Source organism: Heliconius melpomene, chromosome 13 (assembly GCF_056956725.1).
Source record: "Heliconius melpomene rosina isolate 202511_hmr_F chromosome 13, ASM5695672v1, whole genome shotgun sequence".
Taxonomy (NCBI): domain Eukaryota; kingdom Metazoa; phylum Arthropoda; class Insecta; order Lepidoptera; family Nymphalidae; genus Heliconius; species Heliconius melpomene.
Window position 1 is genome coordinate 5,846,172 of NC_140401.1, and position 21,854 is coordinate 5,868,025.

Consider the following 21,854-nt stretch of genomic DNA (forward strand, 5'->3'; position numbering starts at 1 on the left):
TCGACATGCCGTTCTTATCTGGAATAACTTTGTCTCTTAACAAATTGCAAGAAAAAATAGAATATACTATGATAAATTAAACCTATAATATATTTTTAAGACGACTTAACTACATAATGGCGACGTGAAAACAGTCTACACTATTTAAAACAAATCAATGGTTTACAATTGAAGAGGTCGTTGCAATAGGTGAAAGATAAGAATCACATGAGCCCCACGAGGTGGTCAAGGCTGGTCGGCCCGCACTAGCAGCAGTGGTGCCGTCTTATCCACACTAGCGATTCTTAAGCTTTATACGATTTAACGTTTCGAGTGTTATCAGATGGCCTATAGCGTTAGTCACAAAAAGGTTTAAATAAGCCTCAAGTTAATCGATAACATAGCTGGTCAACTTGTATTTAAATCGTACATAAATATATACTTACTATTTGTAATTGTATGGAAAGAGGTGTAATATTTTTTTTAAATATGCTCTATCAAGAGTTCATAGGATTCATTTAAGTAATCTGATAAATTATAAGTTTTTTATGTTTGTTGTTTGAAGTCGGTAATTTTTTTCAACTTTTTGTTCAAAATTAATTTAGGTATATTAAAATTTATTCCACAATAACATTGGTTTAAAAATAAAGCTCATTTGTATTCCATCGATAGCTAGAAAAACATTTTTACTTTTTAAATTAATACATTAGAAATATCTAAGATAATTACATTTATGAATCAAAAGGATATTTTTGTTCATCTATTTGCTTGTTTGTCGTTGTAGCTAGTGTTGGACGTCAACTTTGAATCAAAGCATTTGTGACGTTTTATGATATTGAAAAAAACTTATAGGTAAAATAGGTAAAATCAATGGAACTGAGTGTCTTGACACTTTGCCCGGCTATGCAGAATAAGTTATGAATCTGAAAATGACTAACGGATCTTTCATTGCAGTCTATTGAGCTCTGGTGAAAATTCCATTTATTTCTCATTACACTTTTTCAAATTTTGGAAACGGTGATTTATTTTCCACAGAGATTTATGAGATTTTAATTGTTTAGGATCTACTACATAGACGGAGATGGTAAAGCTAAGTCAGTGCAAAGTCCCGTCCATAGCTGGACCACTGCCAGCTGCTAATCGTCACGCAGTTATACATTCAATTGCAGAGCCCGCTATTGCAAGCCCTCATAAATAAAGTATGCCATATCACCAAATTAAATAATTAATGGCGTTTTCTTTCAATACTTTTTAATTATTTTGATTTAATATATGGATATAAAATAAGAGTATTTTAATAAATTAGATTTTTCAATGATAGTGAAAATTTCTTCTTCGAAAAGTTCTTTACTAAAATCGACACTTCTGTATTTACAAATATTTTAATGCTCTTACCTAATAGTATCGTAGTATCAATATACAGGGTGGAAGAGGCAGCGCTTCTTTAACTGAAACTGCATATAGGGTAAAATATTTCAATCCCAGAGCTAAAAAAATTAATCAAGGTACCTCAACAGTTTGGACGTAGGATTTTTTTTTCATTTCACGATTTTTATCCACACCTGTATTTCGTGTGACGCAGACATAAGTGTACGACGTTGCCGCTTTGACATGTGAGTGTGTGCGTGCCTATGTTATACATTACAAACGGCGTTTTATTTTAAAACGATAATTTTATCATTTATTTTGTTTGAAAAAATAACTTTTTCATTTTTGGGAATTATTTTTTTTCTGAATTATATTAGGCTTTTATAGAGTAGTTAAAACTGTGGTTTCATTTAAAGTGGTGCTGACAATTCCATCTCCAATGTATATCTATACTTATAATAAAATCGTAACATATCGGTGTTTGTACATATAAGAAAAAAAAATATTGGGGGCCTTTATTAATGTAACCCAAAACAATTATTTTTAAATGTTTTGTTTGTGGCTTAACTGATTTAAAAGCATATTGGATTCATTGAACATTTAATGTCTTTTTTTTATTTCAATCGGTGCAAAAATTAAAAAAAAAACATACAGTCGAATTGATATCCTCCTTTTCTTACAGAAGTCGGTTAAAAAGTAATGTCAATATAAAGAATTGCATGCGACAATATTGCTACTAAATACTTGTGTTTTATTAAGTAGGCTAGAGTTATCAACAATGTGTAGATATTGTCCTTATAATGATAAAAAAAATAATTGAGTTGTACAAGCGGGCGAAGCCACGCGAGGGCCACTTGTATATAATATACGTAAAATTCAAAGAAATTGAAACATTCACAACCACTGAATCAGATAATTTGTTTATTTATCTCGACACCCAAAAAATTCTGGATCCGTGCCGGACCCGATAATTGTGTCAATACTACCAGTCAACTGACACTGATTCATTTGCACAGAAAAAATATACTTTTCAATGTTTTATTGCCTCCATACGCTAAGAAATGTCAGTATCTTCCATTAGGGTATTATCTTTTACTAAAGTTCAAAATGAGTAACGATACCAATTCAACCGCGGAATCGAATACGTTGCGGTTAGTCTGTTACAGGACGAGTTTATGTACAATAATTTTATTGATAATATCTAAGTAGGTAGTAGCGAGATGCGAGTAAGGGCGTGAGGGCGCGAGGGCGCGGTGGGCGGCGGGCGGGGGGGCGCGTGCGCGCCGGGGCCGCGCCCGTGTCGGCGAGGCAGGCCGTCCGGCAGTAGCGCCCCGCGGCCGAGCGCCCTCGCCGCGTGGTCCGTCGCCACTCGAGTGCTAGTATGCGACTCGCGAGTTTCGCTCGCTCTTGTTGTGGTGCTTTATGATGGTACGGCATGAAAGTGCAAGATATGCGGACGTTCCGTGACCGACGCCCTGCTAGAGACGCTAGAGACGCTGCCACAAGTGGGCGGGAGTGGACGCCTTCTCGGCTGCTCAGGTGAGCGGCCTCGCATCTCGGTGGTTGAAGACGCTGCCATCTCGGGGTCGATAAAAAAATCCTTAGACGAACATGACCTTTTACCGCCGATTAGTGTAGGCTACGTAAGTTGCGTAGGGCTCGTAGAGCGCTACGGTCCGTGTGCTCGTAGCTGTCGATTCTCTATTTGTTGTTACATGATGTAATACCATCTCCTTATGACTTATTTGAATGAATATACACACGAATCCACGAACACATATCAATGCGTACGAGTACCTCTTTAACGGAAATGAAATCCATTTGATTATGCATAAATTTTTAACTTTTATCTATTTATCTGATATTTTGATAGATAATTAAATGAGAAACATTGACTTAAAACACTATTTAAACGGTTTTATTTATATTTATTAGCATATACTATTGTAAAACAAAGAATTAATAACATTTTTTGTCGACGACGATATTAATATACGTTTTTCATTTATTTGTCATCATTGAACTCTGATTGGTATGTATTTTCTCCTTATATCTTAAATGATTTCCTGAGCCACTTAAAAACAAACAACTAGTTAATACATAGGTATATCTACATAGAAGTTAACTTAACAATAGAGTCCTCAATAGAGTCCACGCTGCAACGTGACGTTTCAGATATAGTTAATATCAAACAAGGCTTATTCGTTGCAAGGAAACAAGTCGGGCCATCGTGCGTATTTACTTCTTTCATCACGCAACATTGGCCATAGAGCTTTATCTTCCAGTCGATAAGCTTAAGCTGTCGTCATCAATCTCATGCCTTACTCCGTTGACACATGTTGTAAAGTAATCATATATTTTTTTTATTATAACTGTAAATAATATTTTAGAGCGTTTATGATTATTTTCATAGTAAAAATCTATTTGTCCTTACAGTTACATGTTCAGAAATTTTTGGGCGTATTAGAATGTAATTTTTTTGTAGTAAAACTGTTGAGCAGGCTATAATCGAATTAGAAATTGGCATCATTCATAATAGTCCTGTTTAAATATAAGAAACAATAAAATATCCCTCTTAGTAAAACTTTTGCAGCGTGATAGGCATTTTCCTTTTACATAATATAATAATATAATTACACATCTGGAACACCTAACGAATAATTATAACAGTTTAGCGAAAGTATTTAAAATAAAAAATATTATTTTAGTAAAAGTTGTACAGTATGGCGGGTCGGTTTCTATTGACAAATAGAAATAATTGCAAATGAAGTGCATCGTAGTGCAAGGGGACAGCGTTAGACTGTAAAACCGTCTGTGGGTTCGATTTCACTTATTGAAATTATTATATTTAAATGGATTTTATTTACCCGTTCTGTAAAACAGCGGGACGTTAAGTTTTGCCACTCAACATACTAAGTGTTTCAACACTAGATTATCGTTGCCATTCTGCAGCAAGTTGAAATAACAATTGGTGATAAATAGAGATAGTGGCAAACATCATAAAGTCCACGCAAGCAGAGTTACGGACGACAATTGATTAAGTATAAAAATGCTGTTTTCTATTATTTAGTACTATCGTATAAATGTAATAATAAAAATTTAATCCTACACAACTGATAGATAGTGATTTGAAGCCATCGTGGCTCAGGAGTACCAGCGTGCGACTGTAAACGCGACGGTTGTGGGTTTGACTTCGATTCCCACGGTGAAGTTAAATATTTAATATGTTCATTTTTGCCACTCAACATGTAATGCCTCCAGAATTCGACGGAAAGTGGGGAACGGAGTATCTTAACTCTAGGTTCCCTCTGCCTACCCTGCTTTATGTGGGATGTATTCCGCTGTAGCGTGAAAATGATTTTTTTATTTTTAAATTTAATGTTGAGAGAACCTACTTTATTTAAGCATAGAAAAAAGGATAAGGATGGATATAGGTATATCTAAAATAGAATTTGGACTAAATATCTTATTTACTTTATAATTTAACGAATTCAATGTCAATTTCAGTATAGGATAGAGATATTTCTTTTTAAAATGATCATATTATATGAAAACGTTTGAATTATGTAGCTCAAGCGGGCGAAGCCGGGTTGCTACTCTAAAGTATATCGAGTCTATGACATAAGTATGCAACAGCCAGTCCTTGGTGGATATTTTTTGAAGTTTCTAAAACGGAAATTCATACGAGGACTGTTTGCATAATGTTTTGCTTACAAAATGAAATAGCCTCCACATTTTGTGGAATTATTTGGTCCGATTTAAAAATGCCGCGAGTATTTACTGTAATGGGTGCAAAATGTTGTAAAGAAACTAGTAGACCGTGGATTACGATACATATATTATCATGTAGAAAATAAGGAAAAGAATAAATAGCTCTGCCTATTCTCACAACAGCAAAGACCGTGATTGAGCGCATTATGTTGATATGTAAGAAGATATTGGTGGGTCGCGACAATCTGTCGCCTGGTGGCAGTGCCAGCAACTCACCCTCGCTACGTATGACTAAGCTAAAATGAATGCGAACAGCTACACTTTATTACGAATGCACATCTACTTACTTCTGTTATAGCACATGGGTATGTGCATTCCCGTTTCTCGGCACAACTGCTGTGTAAATTCATGCCAATTTAATTTTAAATAAGACTGCCGGTACCAACCGACCGGAACATAGCGAGTGAAGAATAGCCGCCACAGCTGAAAATAACGATATTTGAATATAGTAATTGAAAATAACGAAAAAATTGTATAATTGAAAAAAATAATTCCATTAAAACATCAATCTATCTTTTTTTTTGTAATGTGACGTTAGAATAATTGAAAAAGTTATAAAATATATTATTGGGGGGTGGGGTTGGGGGTTATGGTAAATGCTGTACCTATATAATTGTAGGCGTTTTCTCAATCTACTAAGTTCACTTAACCGCAATCTATAAAATAATAAAACAGTTAAAATATTGTGTCTGTACTTTTAATATTTTCTCATAAGAGTTGAAGATGAAAAAAATATAACTGAATAAAAATTCTTTACCTTGATGACATTGTACAGTTCTTTTGAATTACAGAACGGTTTTTATTTAACTTTTTTGTGATTTATGGCTTAGACAGGATCTAGGCCATAAATAATTTCGAATACTGGCACACCTAATTGCCTGACGCAGCATCATAGTAGTCCAGCTATAATATAAGAACTAATTAAATACATCGTTAACAAAAAAGTTTTTGAGTGATGAGCATTTTCCATATAAAAATTAATATAAAAATTAGGGATCTGCAACATTAAACGCAGGACCATTACAGATGGGTAAATGGAAGTAGTAAAATAAGGGTCATAGAGTCTACGCAAATTAAATTGCGAAACTATAATATTTATTAAATTTAATAACTTATATAAATAGGAAAATGTTTTTAAACATCTCCGAGACAATTAATATAATATGTTAAAGATTTATAATAAATATACGTATACTTTAAATTGTAAATGATTTATTTAAGTTTATAGATGTGAAAACAAAAAAATATTTCAATGAGAACTTCCATCTGATAGAAGCTCGTAGCTTGCGGGTATTTGGAGCACTCGCGCGTGTTGTGGCGTACTTAGAATTTATTTCTGTTTAACTTAGCATTTGACTTCTATACTCTGTGGACTATTATGGGTCATAATCAGAAAAAGTGTCCTTTTTGTGTCTTTTCTTGTCCCGCTACTTTGAATGCATTTTAAAAATACAATTTTAAAGATAATTTAAATATTTTGCCATTTACGATAAATTTATTTATTAACTTAAAGATTTTTGTAATATTTTAAATGTATTATGTCAAATAATAGTATTTTTTGTTAGTTGCAAAAAACCTTTCAAAATGCTTCCATACAATTTTTCGTGTCCCATTCACCACTTTACTTTTTAAGAATTGATTTGTTACGAATGTTTATGGTTTTATTTGATTTCAGATATGTTTATATTACTTTACTTTATGCAAAATATTAAACAAAAGTACTTTTATTGATATATTATTTAATAAATAATATATATGAATTAAGTAAATTTGTCCCAAAATATTGTCTTTTTTGTTACTCAGGGCTAGTAACGTACAATTAAATTATGAATGCAATTATTTTGGATGGTGTTTAATATTGTTTTTTGTTGTGGCACCATATTTCTAAAAGTCAATGCTATCGTAGCTACAACCAGTAGTGTACTCGCAGCAGTAGAGGGGTTCAAATGTTTTAGAGGGAATGCGTGAAATTACATCTCAGGGTTATAAACGGCTTTTATTTTGGAAAGTATTCTATAATTTCGTTTTCTTGTTTATGTTATTTGCTTCTTTTTACAAAATCTCAAAAAAGAACTTCAGTGCTTGTAGATGCAACTCGTGGCTTATGAGCAAATATTTAAAAGGGTTAGAATTTCTCAGATTTCATTCTCAATTTCGTTATATTTCGTTACGTAACGAAATTGAGAAAATATGAAGCCTAGTTCACAATTACGGTACCAATGTTTTCTTATATATGTTTATAATAAAATTGTATCGAACCGGTGCTTGTATATGGAAGATATGTATATAAGAAAAAAAAATTGCTGGCATATGAAAAAAACTATTAGTGACTTTTCATAAAGTAAAGTAACCAAAGATAATTATTTTTAAGTTTTTTGCTTGTTTGCTTGTTTGTCTGTGTTTGTGCACGCTAATCTCAGAAACAGCTGAACCGATTTAGTTAAAAATATTTTTTTATTCTTCCTGAAATTAGTTGTGATTTTGTGATTATTATTTTTTGATATGAAATATTTTTGTATTTTCAGTAAGCGTCATGGCTCCTATGTCAAATGCTGAAATACATAAAAGATATAGACAGCATCTTAAAAAGACCAATCCTATTAAATATGAAGATATGCGGAATAAACACTTACAAAGAATGAAACTTAATTCCAGTGATAACGACTCAAATTTTGATATATTTTAAAGTGGATTTAATTTTATCATTAACTTTGTGATCTCTAACTAGAAATATAAGTTTATTACGTTACGAACTAGCATTATTATATTGTTAATATTGTCACTTTGTTATGTTTTCTTCTTACATTTATAATCTGTTAATTCAACGATTGAATCTTTAAAATTTTAATCTGTGTCTCATTAAATAAAAAAACAATAGTTTTATTCATATAATATCCTTATTTTGTTGTGTATAATGCCTTATGACATCAGTTTCGTAACAAACATTATCAGTGTTGTTACTTATCAGTTACGTTACGAATTCGAAAATGTCCACTTTTCTGATTATGACCCTTATATCTAAATTAGATGAAATTTATTAGGTATAAGCTTCATAAACTTATAATATAAAATATATTATACACAGTGACAATGAAATGTTACGGTAAGAAGATGATAGTAAATATTATATTACAGAATAGTTTACAATATCTATTATATACAATAACTTTACTTGTATTACTGATTACAATGTATACATACTAAAGCAAAAAATAAATTACGTTACAAATGTTTAATATTGGCTTCTTTTGTTGTTTTTTTAAATAAATGAATTGCTAGTATTCTATTCTTAGTAAATATTTTTTAAAACAAGCATACACGTATAAGCAAGCATAAGCTGTTCTTAATTAGCTTAACATCATACATATATGTAAGACATTCTCCTTAACCCGAATATGATAATTTAAATAATATAAAAATATTCTATGCAAAAAGAGTATAAAAGTTAAGTAAATACACCTTGTTGTTTCCTATAGGAAAATCTCTTCCTCTTCTATGTTCCTCAAGGACCTTACAAAATTCGTATTTTTACGTTATGTTCCAGCTGTGAGTGTTGGATCAGTAACTGAGTAACAGGAGAGTTTTATATACGTATGTTGATAAACATTTCCCTATTGGGTATTGAACCTTTGAACCATTGAGATAACGACCGAGTGTACAGTCAGTTTTAGAGTCGTTTCCCAACTGCGGCTGCGTCTCGCTGGTGTCAATTAAATTGATAGCATTCATTAACGTATGTCATTTTTCTAAGTTTAGGTAGTATCTACCTAACGTTTATCAACGTTGAAAATGTTGTATATCATTTTGTTAGTACTGGATGAGGTCTCTAAACTAAAACTCTCTACTGACTTAGTGTCTATTTATTATATGAGGATGAAATGTGCAGATAAATGAACCTAACCCTAACATTTAAAGTCTCATGTTAATTAAAACATTAAGAAAATAACCATTTGCCATTTTGAAATTCTACTGTGTGCAGGTAATCAATTTGGCGGTATGTGACGTTCGTGTCAAACTTTATGCATTTGTCAACTTTTAAACCTCTACAAAGTATATTTAAGTTTCTATTTGGAAACAATATTAAATTTGTTGGCGACATGCCCCTCCTTGCAGACAATTTTAAATAAATATATATGTGTTCCGGATGGAACTTACGAATTTACGTACAAATAATTTAATTTTCTATTAAAAGCTGTTGATAAAACAAAACGGCACGAATACATAACGATTCGATATAGTTATAGCTATACATTACGACTAGTCGAAATTATATTAATATATCATTTAAAAATAGGGGATAGGAATTTACATATTATTGGCCGTCAGTATAAGCGAACATATTTAATATATTTTTAGTGGCGCAGGGCACAAGCGTGCGGTCGTAATGCTACAAGTTGTAGGCTGGATCCTCACTCGTGGAAATGAAATATATAGATAATATTTACATTCGCCTGGTCTGATAGATATAAAGTAACTGAACATTTTTCTAAGTACGACAATTTTAATTCCAATCCAAAACATTTTAATTAATCACTGTGAAGATAAAAGTACTTAAATAACTAACCCTTAAATGAAAAAGCGGGCGATGCCTTGCGGGGCCCACTAGTTTATAATATATATTTTTACCATCCAATCAAAACATCCTCAGAAATTTGATCATGTTAACTGTAACATTTAAGTCTCCAAGTGCCGGTAAAGTCTTATGTGTAGCGAGTTGTATATCACTACGAGTACAAACCACATTTGCATTAAATTGCATTACTTCTGCAAGTTAGACCGCCGACATATATGGACACTAATAGCAAACTTTACTTTTATAGCAGAATATACAGTAAAGCGTGTTTTATGTAATAACTTGCAATAAACTCGAGTATCCCGCTTTATTGGCAGACAAGCGTGGATAACGATTTCTAAAAACCTTAGCAACTTACTAAACTATAACTAAAGAAATAAAGACGTGATACGTTATTTATGTCAATTATAAAGCTGCGACGCTAACGTGTTTAAATTGACGTCTCGTGTTATATAATTGCATTAAAGTGTTTCTGGAAGCTCGAAGAAAATTCAATATATTTTCAATCTAATCTTGCTGCTTATTTATTTACTTTTGTTAGAAAGTAAGATTATTTCACAGTTTTTATATTTTATATATATAGAAACAATATGCGTTTGTAGTATTTAGAGAATTCATGTTACACTTATTATTTAAACCACATAAAGCCAACTGAACGAATTTTATGAAAACTATGACAAAAATATTTACTGAATTATATATCAACAATTTGATTTTTTTATATCATAATTAATGATTATGATAGATTAATTTATTAATGGAGTATAAAAATACATACGTACATGGAATCATTAGGTATTTCATTATGTATTTTAAAATGAAAACTTAAACGACCCCTCGCATTCGTGCTTTCTAATCGGCACACATGAGTGACTCTTGAAACACCTCCGATATGCACCTGCGGAAATAATGACGTATTGGACTCAAGGCTATATTACACTTACAATTACTTTAACCCTTACATCGGCTTAGTGTTATTAGATTAACCTATAATCTCTAGATTCTCATTAGGTACATATATTATACTTTGGTAGAATTAACAATTAACATTTTCAATATAAATATTACTCAAATAACGAACGTATTAAATATTATATATTAATACACAAACTTCAAGCTTGAATTTTTTAGCATGCAAATTCCCAATCTTTTTACATCTTGAATTTCTTAAATAACTTATATATAAATGCTATATTAAAACCTTACTAAAAATGTCGTCTTCTATCTTTCAAAAGTTTATTGAAATATACAGGCGTTGGAGTCGTAATGCTTCCAATTCAAAGTCGTTCGAGCAATTTTATTTAAACTAGCGCTTATGAAATGAATTTAATTGCAAAGATTTTCTTTACCATATACTTTAAGGTAGTGGCTTTGATAGAATAGCGATTAGGGTGTGCTTTGTAGACAAGACGTTTTTCTGTAATTATTTAAATGGCAATTTAAAATGAAATTGGATGATAACTTAAACTACGAATAAAAATAGGACAATGAATTTACATTATTCATGAAGCAATATTTTAGCGTGAAGTGAACGAAGCAATACTCGTAAATTGTTGCAGCTAGGGTGGAGTCGCTGGCCAGACGAGGGGGGGGCAGGGTGTGGTGATGGAGCTAGTAATACTAAAAGCGCGAGCCCAGCTGAATCGTCTAGTGTCAGGTGAGAGGCGCGGGGGCGGCGCGAGGCAGCGCGAGGGGCGCGCGGGCGGCGGCGGTGGCGCGCGGGCGGCGGTGCGCGAGCGCAGCATGGCGCCCGCCGTCCCCGCGCCGGCGACCGCCGCGCCCTGGCTCAACGCCACGCTGGCGTACAACCTGTCCCGCATCAACGCCACCTTCGACACCGACTACGACCTCCTCAACGCCAATGCCACGGACGACCGCGATAACCACTGGTTCTGTGCCAAGTGGACAAGCGCTCAGCAAGATCTCTTTCAGGTATTTACATTTTACATCTTCTCGATTAACTAACTCCTTTGAATATTTACGATGTTTATAATTTAATCTTAAACGTTCCTATCATTAATAGGCTGCAAATCTGTGCTTCGCAATTGCCTTCCTTGCACCGAAGAGTTTCAAACAGAGTATTCTGGTGCTGCGAGCGCTGGCCGCTGCGGGTGCGGTCTTGATGGGTATGTGGGCGGGCGCCGAAGTCTGCGCACCTGATGTCTTAGCCTGGAGCCTTGCACTAGTCCTTGTTAATTCAATACACACTGTCTTCTTAATTATAAGGTAATATAAGTGTAGTCATTTCCGTATTCACAAATCAAATACAAATGATTAGATATCTTTTAACACAGTTGATTATTTTAGTTACGATTACATTTAAAGGGTATTTTTATAGAATTTTAGATGTTTGGAATATCTAATTAGCTTATCAAAGTTGCATACTTTTTACTTAGATACAATAGATTTATTAAGAATTCTTAGTATTCTAACTTTAAAATTTAGAGATGATTGCCAATATTTTTAGAAACATTAGAGTAGGTATACGTTTTCAAATTTACTGTACATATATAGATATAAATAACAGGTGACGTAATGAGTTTTGTCCATCTTAGGTTTAGATTCGTGTTCTGTTTTAAGCTACATTTTCTCAGGTTTCTTCCACCGGCGTTGTCATTAGAGCTGACTGATTTGTACCTGAAACTATTCAAGCCCTTGAAAGTGAATAAGAAGCACTTTCAGGAGTTAACTAGGGAAGCAAGAGTTATAAGACTTGAACCAGGAGAAGCATACGCGCTCGAAGAAGTGACTCCTGCAGATGAAAGATTATCAATATTATTAAAAGGAAAGTACGTAATCCCTCAAGTATAGAGAATAAATATATCTGTTATTCAGTTGACATCTTTTAAGTATGGATTATGGACATTATATAATTTAAAACACTTACATTCTATAAGGAACTTACATAAAACTAATATAACTAAAATATGTATGAATGAAATATGTATTTAAAAAATATTCTAATAAATATATTAAAACGATACAACGCAATAATTATGTCACGTGGATGAAGTTAGTTAAATAAAAGCACTATTATTAAGCTGTAATTGGTTTAGTGTATGTACATATTTATAGAATAGTATGTATGGTTTTTATTAGTTTTTTTTTTTGTAGAACAGTGCTCTCTAATGTGTGTTTGATATTTTTATGGGGTTGGTCGAAGTACTATTCCATTGGGAAAAAGCAGCATGCGACGTACTCAATATAGCCCATGTGTCGTCGATATAAATATATATGTATACTATATGTATATATAACATAATATACAAAGTATAATTGATAATGTTCAATATATCGTGTGGAGATTGGAGATGTAGCGCACTGCATTTTGCTGCACGTTAGTTATACTTATAATAGGCAAAGCAAGCAATTTCCCCTGCGGCCCTGCCCACGCAAGTCGGGTCGCGGTCAAAATCCATTTTGCTATAAGTTCGTTCGGCGCTGTCTTGAATCTTGATGTCGGTGCTCGAGGCTCGAGCCCGCCAACTATTTGTTTTGTTTAGTGTGGATTTCTACATCACACATGTTTCTTACATATTTATGTAACGGAATCGCTTGTATTGCGCAACTTAAGTAAAAGATTATGTTCTTACTTTAGATTTTAGAAACTTAAGTAATATGAATTCAACGCATGGTAATTTAACACATTTATATTTATGTATATCCTAATATATGTATATACGTAAAATATATTTTAAACTTATAGAACATCTTAAAGCTGGTCAGTCGGTAGAAATAAATTTAAGGAAATATGTATTTTTCTATCTATATCGTGTTTTACGATCCCACTCTTAGTCAAAATCGTAAAAGTATCTTATACGATTACAAAACCTACTTACGGTATTAAAAAAATGTAGCCATATATTTTATTCTGTTACTAAAACCACACTACCGATGTTTACGATAGCAGTAAAATGTATATCTTAATATAACTGTATCTGTATATTTTAAGGATGCGAGTGAGTTGTGATGAAACTCACCTTCATTATATCCAGCCTTACCAGTTCATCGACTCGCCCGAGTGGGAAGCGAACCGCGATCTCTCTGACGACGTCTTCCAGGTATATAAATATACTTATATATTTTTAATTAAACATAGTATAGTTATACTTTTATAGCGAGTATCACAACCAAATATAGTTTATGTAAAATCAAATAAAATTAATCAGCTTCACGCTATATCCCGCACACAGGTAGGTAGACGGAACCTAGTGTTGAGACACTCCATTCCCCATTGCCGAATTCTGGAGGCATTGCGTGTTGAGTGGCAGAGCTCAAAGCTAATATAAAAGTGAACAGGTTATCTAATATTGGTGGGTGGATTATGATTATTTTTTGGCGATAGTCATCAAAACATTTTAAAAGTTTTAGAAGTAAAGGACCATATCAGGCTAGCATAATTTGCAGGTGATATGAATTAGCGATGCTACAAACCTTCGGCTTCGGTTCAGATAGGTCGGGACTTCCGATTGATATAACACCGACGACATCCGACAAGAACTGTCATTAGTTTCTTTATGAACTTCACTTTGATTAAATGTACCCTTGTTTTTTTTATAAAATATATTTTATTAGACTATTGGTAAAGGAAACTGAAACGGTTCCATACATTTTTGGGCCCAGAATGTAGAGATGAAAATGGTATGATTTAATACGTTCAGGTTCATCATTCCCTCCCAGAAAATTCCATAGGTACCTATTTGGATTGAGCTGAGCTTGAACTAAAAACAAATGTATTTTAACAAAAGAGCCATGGCTCCGAACACCGATAAATCAAATTTAAAAACTCCGACTTCGGTTCCCTAAAAACCACCATAGTAACATCCCTAATATGTTATAATAAAGTCAAATGTTATCAATGATTATATTTTAATAGTTAATATTGTATGTCGGTAAGGTACCAATGTATGTACATAAATACATTTTTTAAATTAATCAAAAGATAACGATAAATTTATATCATTATAAACGAAATGATAAGAATTATCTTTCTGTTTGCTAGCATGTTATATATGTCTTTATCAATTTTAATAAAAAAATGTATCTCGTACAGCTAGAGGGCAATGACAAGCCTCATTGCGATTCTACGCACGATTAACTTCAATGGTTCCAAATGAGAAATGAATAATGTAATGCAGCTGTGATGGATGATTTATCTCTGCAAGTAATTGGAATAATAAAATAATAAAGTAATTACATTATACTTTCAAATCACACGAAATGGTTACTGTAGAAAATTAAACTAATTACATTATACTCATAGTTTTAAAAAAACATCTATAAGTTTTCACTTGCCTTTTATTTTTGATACTATAATTAGTATACTTACCTCTACCTGCGACAACCAGGTGCTATTTCCAGATCTATAGATATCTATATAAATATAAATGTCTCAACTTGAAACTCTCACGCCAGCACGAAAGCAGCAATAGCAATATCCATTATCAGGACATTATTCATGAATGCATCTCCTCTGTGCAGGTGACAGTGGTGGCGGAGGAGGTGTGCACGTGCGTGTGCTGGCCGCGCATGCGTCTGGAGCGGGTACTGCGTCACCGACCTGCCCTCAAGGTCGTACTCGACTGTCTCATAGGTCAGTCCACTTTTCTTCTCACTTGCACTCTCCTTTCTTATCTTTTCATGCCTTTTATTACAACTTAATTGAATAAATGTATTTGTATATAACAACTTCAGTGTTTTATATAGAGAACAATTTACCTGCACGAGAGAACGTAATACGGTAAAATTAAAAGCACACACGTATAGCTTAATGCTCAGTTATTAAATAAATCTATAAGGGCCTTTTTGCATGTCTAAAACAGGTACCTATTATTATGTTAGAAAGCTATTGTTCCTTGGTACGCTGAACGCGTAGCAATTTCCCGACACAATTAACGTATTTTCATTCTCCTTAAGCCTTGCTTGGATAAAATACTGAAGTAAAATTATAAGGCTCCGATAAATTGCTGATTGAAATGCGGTATAGTTTATTATGCTCTACGTCTACGAGATTATTTACCCCCATTATTTACATTACTTTATTATTAAAGTAAAATAATATAAAAAGAAATGCTTTTTGTTGGAAATATTGGTAGGTGTTTAACTTATTACCACATTCTCGTATACGCATATTTACCTTATAAGCTCTGGTTATTTATATTAAGAGTACTTATACCTGATCGTAGCTGTTATTTTGACACTTGTAGATCGTATTAATAACTTATTGCTAAATATACGTTTCAGGTAAAGACATAACGCATAAGTTATATTCAGTAAGTGAAGGGCTTGGAGCAGGGTTAGGCGGAGATGGAGAAGGACAACCTGCTCATCTTACGCGATCTGCTAGCGTGGACGCTGTGCACGAAGGTACACGTGGCCGGTTACGTAGTTTAGCGTGGCGTTCTAGGACTACATCTGCGCACACAAAAGGTACAAGAAATAATTTGTTTTTTCAATTTTACGATGTATCCCTCATATAGCAGGATAGACAGAGGAAACCTAGTGTTAAAGACACACTGTTCCCCACTTTCCGCCGAATTCCCGGCGATCTTTGGCGATTTTCCTCGAGACCAGAGCGAAGAATTGGAAGTATACATTTTTAATGGAAGTATAAATATTCTATCTCCTCGGGTAAGGATTGAACCCACAACCAGTCGCGATTACAGTCACACTTTGTGCCCCTGCGCCACGACCTCTTGAAATTTTTTATATAGATTTTGCCGCTTTACATTAACACTCAAACACACAACTTATTTAATAAGATTAGAAAAATAATGATATATTTAACAATTTTTCACACACACGATTCATATGCATTACAGGGAGTTCATACTGGCAGCCGGTGGTAGCTCGCCAGTTCCTCCGGCAGTCGCCGTTCGGGCGCAGCGTGGTGCCGCCGCCGCGGCTGCTGGCGCAGGCGTCATCCGCCAGCCTACAGCCGGCGCGGCGAAGCCCCCCGCGGCCCGCCCGGACCTCCTTCCGGCGCAGCCGCGAGGTCAAGTTCGCGGAGAGCCCGGTGGAGCCACTGTGACGCGGGCCGCGGCCCCAGCCCGAGCTGGTGCCGCTGGTTGGACCCCCCTGTCTGTCCCCGACGCCCAACTTCCCATGACGAGAAAACGAGCGAACGATAAATACTACTGACTTTTAGTAAAAACACATCCGACTGGTTTGTGCTGATTGGGTGTTACCTGTTTATTTAAAGTTAAGCTAAATTCGTTTTCATGTTTTACCTCACATTATTATTCACAAAGTCTTAAATTACCTGAAAACAAATTGAAAGAATTTTAATGCAAATCTTCGTTCGAAATTCGAACACATTCTTAAAATACTTTTTCTTCGTCCCAGAAATATACTTCAATGTACTTTCAAATTATATTTTAAAGTCTAAGATTAAATTTCGAAACCATTCATCTAATTCAAAAAGCTTTGATCAGCCATCCAGATTGTTATTTCGTTCCTGTATTTTAAAAATAAACAGCCACCATTTATTATTCTGTTTAATAACATTGATGTTTTTTTGATGATTTTATTAACATACCAATAAGTACGTACCATTGTATCTGATGTTTATTTCTCACCCCCCGTATTATAAAGACGCTCGTTAAATCTATAATATTAAATTTTTTTTGTATAATTTACAATACAGCATTTATTACATTGATAAATTTGTGTTCTATTTGGTGATTTTTATTTTTATATGTGACAATGTTTTACGTGGGGTGTTTCATAGAAAAAATGAGCTTCATATATTAACTAGTGTCGTTCGCTCTGATGTGAAACACTAAGTGCTCACTACATGGAAGTGAAATTAACCTGTGAAATATGAACAAAGTGATATAACTGTTCAGTGACAGTGTTAAATATAAAAATGTAATAAATGTGTGAAAAGTAGATTTAGTTAGAATAAATGTATTTTTACTATAGGTAGTACCTTTGCGTAAAGCTCAATGCTCTTAAAATTTCGTTACAGTATTCAATGGTTCGCCTTAGGAAATGACTGATTAAGATCTGTAAAGTAGAACAAACTGAACGATGTTTATGAATGAAGCGAGCGAGATGAGGCGAATGATAGGATTCACAATAAATACATACATACACATGATCATACGTACAATAACTGTTATAAGTACATCCATACAGCTTTGAATAAGTCAATTGTATTACAGTGTATATTTTGCACGAATATTTTTCTACATACAACATTAGATTCGTAAATACTAAGTTAACTAAAATACTAAGTTACTAACAATAGTTGCCATCAGTCATTATCATTACATAACATACTTGCTAGCAATGAATCTTTAAATGATGTAGTTCTAATAATTAAAGCTTTAAAGTAAAAAGATGTTATCTTATACTCGGTTTAATAATTATAATTGTATTTATTTTGAAATATATTTGTGTTAAAGTGCAAAATATACCTCGTATGCAGCTGCCTTGTTTAAAGAGAAAAAGGTGAAATAATTTAACAGTCTTTCAGTGAACGGTTCTAAGAAGTCCATACAATATATAAATATATTTAATTTTTACGACATAGCTGAAAATGTTTTTTTTTAGATTGCATAGATAAACATCCTCTCTTGTAAAATAAATACATGGTAATATAAAGCTCTATATTCTTTTCCTATTATTACTAAATTCTATATTTTTATATTTTGTTGAAAATATTTAAAATGTTTTAAAACTTTATTTATAGCTTACAAAATTATTAGGTAAAAACAAGACATTACATCGCTTAGAAATTAAATCAGGTATCGTGGTTAAGCTCGTGTTAATGACTTATTGACTACTTAGAGAGAGATTTTATATGTTGTACAAAATTTATATATAACATTTAATTTTTGTTCATCCAAACGACTTATCTGTTAAATTGATAATATAAATCAAAATGTTATAACAGAAATATACATAAAAATGTTACAGTTTTATAATATTTTATATATAGATACATTATATAAAACCCTACCTTACTGTGTGCGGGATACAGCGTGAAGCTGGTTTTTTTACATTATATTTTAATGTGACAACCCAAAAAAAATTGGATTATGGACAATGGAGACTTGCTGTTTTTTTTCTAATCGGGCTCTGAAAATTACAGATAAGCTTCTACAGTACTATTATGTGCATATATATAAAAATTTCAACAGATATATTAAAAAACAGATTATTCAAAAAAGGAAAAAAGCTCATTCGATACATTTAATGAAAGCGTTTGTGAAGGATTGGAGCTTGTGAATGCTTGCCGAGCTTCGACAAGTCTGTCTCTTATAGGAATTTATTATTGTAAAATGTAATCTGACAATGTGATCAAAATTATAAATTTGCTTATTTATTTTTATTCTAAGCTAAATCTGTATTTTGATTTAAGAAAAAAAATAACATTGAAGTAAAATCGTTCTTGGTTTTGTTACATATTTTGGCATACTGTTAATATTTCAAAATTGGAATTATACAAAATGCGATTTTTATGTACACCTACTTTAGATAAGAAATAATAAAATCAGACTGAACTGTTTTTATATGTGTCTTAATGAACAAAACAGTAATATGTACTAAACGTGGTTTGTGGGCGTTTATTAATATTTTTCAGGATGTTATATTAGATAGCCACATATTCGTAAAGTGTCGTTTTTGATATCCTTTTAAGGAGGTGAAATAATAAAACGAATCTTTATGAAACAATTTGAAAGTTTATAGCTAAGAAATCCGAATTATAAGGATTGAAGAAAAAAATTATATACCGTTAAATTAACGATGCGAAATTTAAAATTACGAGAGAAGCACTCTATCAATTTTATTCTCTAATCAGAAATGCACAATTAAATATGTATATTTCATAATCATAAGACTCAAAATCGTTTTTAAATTTTGACAGTTGTGCTTTTAATAAATGTTCACGTTACACAGTCAAACACTTTCAATGGGTCACGTTGTTAGCTCTTCTAATTAGATGTCATGTCACGTCAACGTCACACCATCGTAAAATGTCACGTCGGTTTAGTTGTTATTGTCGCTTCATTCAGACTAAGTGAGCAAATAGTGTTCATATTTACATAATATAAGCCTCGTCGGGCTATCTTACAGCGCTCGACATGCGAAGAGAATACTATGTAATAATGACAGTGAGAAATAGAGAAACAAGATTAAAACATCTTAAATATAGAATAAACACATACAGAACACCTCTGTTCGACTGTTTTTATTATATGGAGTTTAATTGCAAATACATATCGTTCTATGTCTTCTCTTGTCTCGTTACTTACTTGTCTAATGTAGTGTAACAATGTGTACCGTACGATTAACTGTTCGTTAAATCAGCACAAACATATATATTTACATCTTGTTAACACATACATTCAAATAGAAATCACTGATGTAATATAACAACAAGAGATAAGTGCGGTGTGCGACAAATATAAAGATATTTTCGCATTATTAAGCTCCATGTAAAGTGTTATTGGCTTCTAAATTATATGTATAAGGCTGGATTCGCACTGTTCTCGATGTTCACGTTTTGTATTATAACAAAAGTAGGCCTTGCTTTTATGGTATATTAAAATGACATTGGAAAAGGCTAGTGAAATTTTGATAAATAAAACACCTAGAATTGAAATTAAAATTTATTAAGATATAAAATGCGACAGATTTTCTCGAATTCTTTACAAATATTTTTATTACAAAATGTATATCTTATTAAATAATTTTAATTTTTGATTATTACTATTGTTGGTTTTTAAATATTTTGCACGAATCGATAACATGGTGTTTGGACGACTTCGACAGAATAAAAAAATAATAAAAAGAAATAAGTATTTAACGAACCGTTAACGTTAAATGTCTTTTTCCAAATACCAAATTAATGTAATGGATTTAATTGTCACGATTAATATTATCTGCTCATTCCTATTCCAACAAGTGCATGTGAATAATAAAACATTGGATTGATACCTAATAGAAAGTTAAAGAGGTAATGACCTATTATTTAAATAAAGTCTTCCACTGTTATCAATTGTTGTAATATTCAATTTTTCTATATTAAAATGCGTTGTGATTAAAGTTATTTGACTGTACTTCCAAACCAAATATGTTAACTATTTGAAAATTCCAATAAATATACTTATCGTAATACATTAAATATAATACATGTTAAATAAAAACTAAGCAAGGTCCTGCAATATTTTAGTACGAATTTAGTTAAAAATTAGCAGATAAAGAATTGTAGAAAAATGTACCTTTATTTTATAGTATCGAAGATATCTATATCTTTGTAGTTACTTGTATTCATTTACACAATTCCAAATATTAATTAATTGTGGCTCATTTAGACTAATAATAGTTTACGTTACCCATATACATCGAAATGGAACAAATATTACTTGAAGTAATATAAATATAAAAAAACAGTTAAATTTCAATATAATTTATAACAATAAATATATTATTAGTCCATTGAGTTTATATTAAATGTGGAAATGTAAACATTTTTGTATATTCTTCATAATAATTAGATATGTGTTATAGGCAATTACGATGTGATAATATCCACGTATTCATAGATTTCAGTGTAGCGTTTGAATGCAGGTGTTTTAGACGCATTTATTTTATAATATTATCTAATATTTACTTTACATTGAGTTTAGCTTAATGATATTTGAGTGGTAATTATTTAGAATTGTGCTTACTGTATTGGGATAGAGCAAGCTGTATACTGTGTAAACACTCTAGTACAACGTACAGGTGTACAGGTGAAGTATATGACAGTGCAAACTATAACAGATATTGGCAGAGCGCCTCTGTGATACACGTTAGCTATTTAGAATAGAAGTCGTCGGTTAAAAAGTATATACTAGCAATCATACTAACACGGATTGCTCGCGTCTCGTCGTGCATTACTTACATTACCGTTATGGATTATATATTATTGTATTTATTCACTTTATTAACATGTTTATTATGTCTTTAATAAAAACAATTGCTTATTAAGTATATCATTTACTATTCCTATTCTTCCATCCGCAGCAAGTCCCATTGTTGCTAGACTAGGTATCAATGAATAAATTCTCGATTAAATACTTTTCGAAATAAGTTTAAACTTATATCAGTGTATGGTGGACAAAGTTATAACCGTCATATATTATTTTTTAATTTTTTATGTGATTTAGAC

The 21,854-nt window shown here is 32.5% G+C and overlaps 1 protein-coding gene across 2 annotated transcripts; it reads left to right on the top strand.

The window, feature by feature from the left end:
• Window positions 1–2,685: 2,685 nt before the first annotated feature.
• Window positions 2,686–21,674, top strand: LOC146532706 (popeye domain-containing protein 1-like). 2 transcript variants are annotated; one of them, XM_085195861.1, is made up of 8 exons: window positions 2,686–2,886; window positions 11,251–11,623; window positions 11,715–11,917; window positions 12,286–12,480; window positions 13,644–13,752; window positions 15,173–15,284; window positions 15,935–16,120; window positions 16,513–21,674. In XM_085195861.1, exons 2-8 carry the CDS (start codon window positions 11,297–11,299, stop codon window positions 16,719–16,721), a joined length of 1,341 nt encoding a protein of 446 aa, XP_085051987.1. In that variant the 5' UTR covers window positions 2,686–2,886; window positions 11,251–11,296; the 3' UTR covers window positions 16,722–21,674. The 2 variants fall into 2 exon arrangements, with proteins under 2 accessions (XP_085051987.1, XP_085051988.1); XM_085195862.1 differs by lacking the exon at window positions 12,286–12,480.
• Window positions 21,675–21,854: the final 180 nt, after the last annotated feature.

What these genes read in the sequence shown, in the direction of transcription:
- LOC146532706 (XM_085195861.1), top strand. Translation starts at nt 11,297, where the DNA reads ATGGAGCTAGTAATACTAAAAGCGCGAGCCCAGCTGAATCGTCTAGTG. An exon ending in CTCAGCAAGATCTCTTTCAG is followed by an intron (nt 11,624 to 11,714) that starts GTATTTACATTT and finishes TATCATTAATAG; the next exon opens with GCTGCAAATCTGTGCTTCGC. An exon ending in TACATCTGCGCACACAAAAG is followed by an intron (nt 16,121 to 16,512) that starts GTACAAGAAATA and finishes TATGCATTACAG; the next exon opens with GGAGTTCATACTGGCAGCCG.